We start from the raw sequence: 4,763 nt of genomic DNA, 5'->3' as shown, positions 1-4,763 counted from the left end.
GTGTGTATGTGTGTGTGTGTAAATGTTCTTAAATTACTTGACAGTCTAAAAACACAAACTTTTTAGCATAGGAGGAAAAAAATTCAAGAAAAGCTTTTTAAAAATATTTGGGCAATAAGCTTGTTTTAAAATTTTGATACTTTACACCCTGCTCCAAGCTTTTAAAATATTTTATTATTTTCATAATAAATTTAAAACAGATGATTCATATGGCAGAACAGGCTATTTTAAAAATATAATTTTATACTTTTTCTAATATGGACGCTTGCCTGCGATTAGGCTGGCATTTTGTATATCCTAATGAAAGGCAATTCTTGTTTCAAGAATTCCATCAAGAACAGTAGTCGCCTTGGCCACTGCATTTAGAACCCAGGGAACAGTAACACTAACCCTTGGCTCCCAGAAGGGTTACATAAATAATCCATGAATATAAACTTTGTGCATAATGCATAGTACTGCGCTTGAAGAAAATTTCAATGAAGAAAATTGGGCAGTGATTTTCTGTTCACGACTCCACTATTCACAAAGATTTCTAAAATGCAAGTACAGTAGAGCTTCCACAGCTGACCACCTCCCTACACTAGCTACCTCAAGTTAACCTAATTTTCACAGACCAGACATGCACCACCTGTACGTATCAGTACAGTAGGCCTAGTTCCTTAGACTGACCACCTCTGTATGTTGACCAGTTTGTCACAGTCCCCTCAGTAGTCAACTTACAGAGTCCTAGTGTACTTCTTGGCATGTTTTAACTTCTCTATGACAGAACGAAAAGGAAAAGGAGAGGAGGAGAAAAGTGGAAGGGGGAGGAGAAAAGGAGGGAAGAAAAAGAAAATGAGAGGAAAGGAGGAAGGGAAAGGAAGAAGACAGAGGAAGAGAAGACCACGGGTTGGGGAGGGGAGGAAAGGCACTCCCGTGGGTGTGCTGCCCTCTGTGGCACCCCGCCCACCTCCAGTGCTGGGCCAGAAGAGCTGTGCTTGATTCAAGTGTTGGCTCAAGTGATCATGATTACCCTGAAATCACATGTTATATAACAGTGTTTCCAAACTAGACATTTGACAAATACAGCCCAGATGCCTCCAAATATATTAAAAATAATTTCATAAAAAACCGAGAAAATCTGATCACATTTTTGTTTCATCTCAGTAAAATCCAAGGGTATAGAGGTGGGCAGTGGTTCGTTTTCTTCTAGTATATATAGTGCGTGTGAAGCTCATTCTAGAAAATTGAAACGTGTTTAGCTGTTCTTGGTTGTTGCCATTTTCCAAGGCCCAATGATATATGTGTATTGTTTACGAAGCCCAAACTCAGAGACTAAGGATGAAGAATATCACTTACAACTTAGGCTGGAGGGTGCCCACCTGAAACTCTTAATGTGACTGTTTATGGTTATAAGAATAAATATCCAAGTGAATGGGAGAGACAGTTGTTTGGTTTTTGTAAAGAAAGACTCATAGAAAAACTCACAGATAGGGAAGATGAGTGGGGGCTAGAGTAGTCCAGGAAACTGAGGAAGTTCTCAGTGGGTGAGACCATACATACACTAGGACTAGCTGGAGAGGGTGCTGAGAACCCGCCCCCCACCCCACCACCCCCGGCAGCAGTTTGAAATCAGTAGTGCACTCACAGTAACAGGAGAAAAAGTGAGAGGAATAGTCATTTTCATAAATTAGCACTTACTTCCTTCAGGTCTTGGTATGATGGCTCTATTAAAACTATGGAACAGCTAATAAAAGAGAGAAAGGAAAAACAGTATTTTTAACAAATCAATAAAAATCGTTCAAGTAGGTACACTTAGAACTTCGCATATTTTTATAAACTTGACAGCGGTTAATGACAAGAAATGTTAATTTGGTATTTGTCCCTGCTTCCCAGCACAGACATCCTAAATCCTTGTGATTTCCTGAGTAGGAATGTCCTTTGTTATTCATAATGAAGCCACCAGAGCCCACCAGAGTTTATTATGCTAATGAGCTAACTTAGGACAGAAACCCTGGGTAGCCTCAGGATGGGGCTGAACTCCAGAAAGACTAGTGATCGCTAGTGATTCCACCTCTTGGAAAGTAAACTGGAGATTTAGTGCTTTTTTTTAAAGGGGAGCTGAACTCTTTTTCTTCTTTCTTTTAAAGAGATGGGGTCTTATTCTGTTCCCAGGCAATGGCACCATCAGAGCTCCCTGTACCCTCAAACTCCTGGGCTCAAGAAATGCTCCCCCTTCTCAGCCTCCTGAGTAGCTAGGACCACAGGTGCTAACCACTACACACAGCTGAACGTTAAGTTCTAAAAAAAACTCCTAAAGAGTGAGATCTGATGAGCTTCCAGGGGGATGAACACATGGAAGTGCCGGCAGGGTGGAGCACCCAGAGGGCGGGAGCTCCGTGCACACTCAGACCTCACTCCATACCTTGCCCTACATGTATGTCTCTTCCACGCGGCTGTTCCCACATTGCTTCTTTCATAACGTAACAGTGAACATAAGTAAAATGTTCCCCTGAGTTCTGTGAGGCACTCTAGCAAGTTATGGAACCCAAGGAGGGGGTTGTGGGAATCTCCCATTTATAGCCAGTTAGTCTAAAGTATGCATGAAAGACCCAGACTCATGACTGGCATCTGAAGGACAAGTAGTCAGGTGGGAATGAATTCTTCACTTGTGGGATATGACACTGACTCTTGAATTGTAGGGCACTCATCTGGCACTGAAGAATTGGTCCACGCAAGAAAAAGCCCACATATCTGTTGTCAGAGGTATTCGATCCAAGAAAGAGTGTTGTGATTTCCTAGTTTACATACTCTCATATGCTGAGATGCAAAGATAAGTAACAAAAAGGGACATCTCTGAGAGCACGTTCTCTCTTACTGAGGTATGCTAAACTAGCAAAAATAAGATGAATAGGACATGGTTCTTAAGAGACTTATTGAAAGTTTATAGACATCTCAAACACTCAGTTTTATAGCTATAGGACAACAAAGATATGGCTGTATTCTAATCAATAAGATGAAACTCATTTTTGACCACTATTTTTAACATCTAGTATTTACATAAAGAGTGAACCCCTGCCCATAATTTAAATAACTACATCTGAAATAGTAAAGTGATAATTCTGGACAGCCTTTAAGAATTTTAATGCCCACTTTCACAAGGCTTACAAAGCACCTGCCAAAAATACTAGTGTCCCCACATAAACACATAACTGAATATTCCCTTGTCTGTATATCTGAGTTAATTACTTGGCTCTTTACTCCAAAAGAGAGGTTAAATACGTCTGCAAGGTTACACTGCCACATGCCACTTCTCAATAATTTGTCATGTGATCCCCTTGTGCTACAGAAATTTGCTTTCCAATGTATTTGAATCTCTGGGGAGAAATATTCTAGTTAATGCATTGACTTTACTAAAGATTAGTATAAGCTATGTGGAGTCTCAGTAACCGTAAGTGCTCTAAATACTACCAACTCCCAGCTACAACTTTCAAGGACAAATTAGAAATAAATAGAAATAAAACTACAGAGGTTAAATGCAGCTCAGATATGGTAAGATGACACACAAAAAATTCTAACCACTATTTTTTTTTTTTTTGGCGAGGGTAATACACTCCTCCAACCTAGCATCAATTTTTATTTAACTTTTTTAAATTTTCCAATGTGTCACAGAAGTTGCCACTAATGTTGCCATACATAGGGGAAATGGGAAATTGTAGCTAAATGTACTTTTATTTATGAAATATTCATTACAAAATTTTACGAAGAGGTGGTCAATACACACAGAGCATTTTGTAAGCATTTTGTAAAATTCTGTAATGACCATTTTGTTTAAAAAGGTACATTTAGTTACAATATCCTACTTTCCATACATATGGCAACATGAGGGGCAACTTTGGGGACACCCTGTCTTTTTCGGTTCGTTTGGGTTTTTGTTGTTGAGATGGAGGTCTCTCTCTTGCTCAGGCTCTCCTGGGCTCAAGGAATCTCCCACCTCAGCCTCCCAGAACGCTAGGATTATAGGTATGTGAGCCACTGTGCCCAGCCTCAATTTTTTTTTTTATATTGAGTTTTTGTTTCTCAAATGCCAGGTCAAGATGGCTGACCAATGTCCTCATTCCCATTTCCTGTACTCTCACCAAAGTGCTCTCTGTCATCATGAGAAAACTTCATCTTGTCCATTTCACACACTCTGTTCTGAAACCTCTATTTACTGTATATGACCCCTCCTGTACTTAGAAACCATGCTCTTTCCTTTTTTTTTTTTTTTTTACTAATTTCTGCTAAATTGGCAAATGCTTTCCAGATAAGCCCACCTGGTACCTGCACTGGCAGTTTATTTAGACTCATAATACTAGGAGTGGAATGTATTTAAATTGGTTCCTTGACATTTTCTAAAATTTTTCTCACTAAACCCCCAATTCAATATAGGATCTGCCAAATTCTCAACTCCAAAGGCCACTAGTCTACCAAAATAAAAGCAGTGCTTGGAAAGTGGCAAACAGGCTGAATTCTGGTGCCTCTGGATCCATAATCACTACCTTTAAGCTGGGAGGTGCCTGTAGCTCAGTGAGTAGGGCACCGGCTCCATATACCAAGGGTGGTGGGTTCAAACCCAGGCCCAGCCAAACTGCAACAAAAGAATAGCCAGGCCTTGTGCTGGGCACCTGTAGTCCCAGCTACTTGGGAGGCTGAGGCACGAGAATCACCTAAGCCCAACAGCTGGAGGTTGCTGTAAGCTGTGATGCCACAGCACTCTACCGAGGGCAACAAAGAGAGACTCC

At 40.5% G+C, this 4,763-nt stretch overlaps 1 protein-coding gene across 1 annotated transcript in view; it reads right to left on the bottom strand.

Annotated features, from left to right (window-relative positions):
- Positions 1–4,763, bottom strand: part of ARHGAP10 (Rho GTPase activating protein 10) — a 293,594-nt gene that overhangs the window by 150,527 nt on the left and 138,304 nt on the right. The window contains exons 14-15 of the mRNA XM_023513448.1: positions 3,924–3,951; positions 1,681–1,722 (exon numbers count right to left, since the gene is read on the bottom strand). Coding sequence (XP_023369216.1) covers positions 1,681–1,722; positions 3,924–3,951 — 70 coding nt within the window. The remainder of the gene's footprint in view (positions 1–1,680; positions 1,723–3,923; positions 3,952–4,763) is intronic.

The sequence above is a fragment of the Otolemur garnettii genome, unplaced genomic scaffold, assembly GCF_000181295.1.
Source record: "Otolemur garnettii isolate 467f Iridium unplaced genomic scaffold, OtoGar3 scaffold00041, whole genome shotgun sequence".
Classification (NCBI taxonomy): domain Eukaryota; kingdom Metazoa; phylum Chordata; class Mammalia; order Primates; family Galagidae; genus Otolemur; species Otolemur garnettii.
The sequence above is the reverse complement of the archived record's forward strand: the minus strand, read 5'-3'. Positions and strand labels throughout refer to the sequence as shown.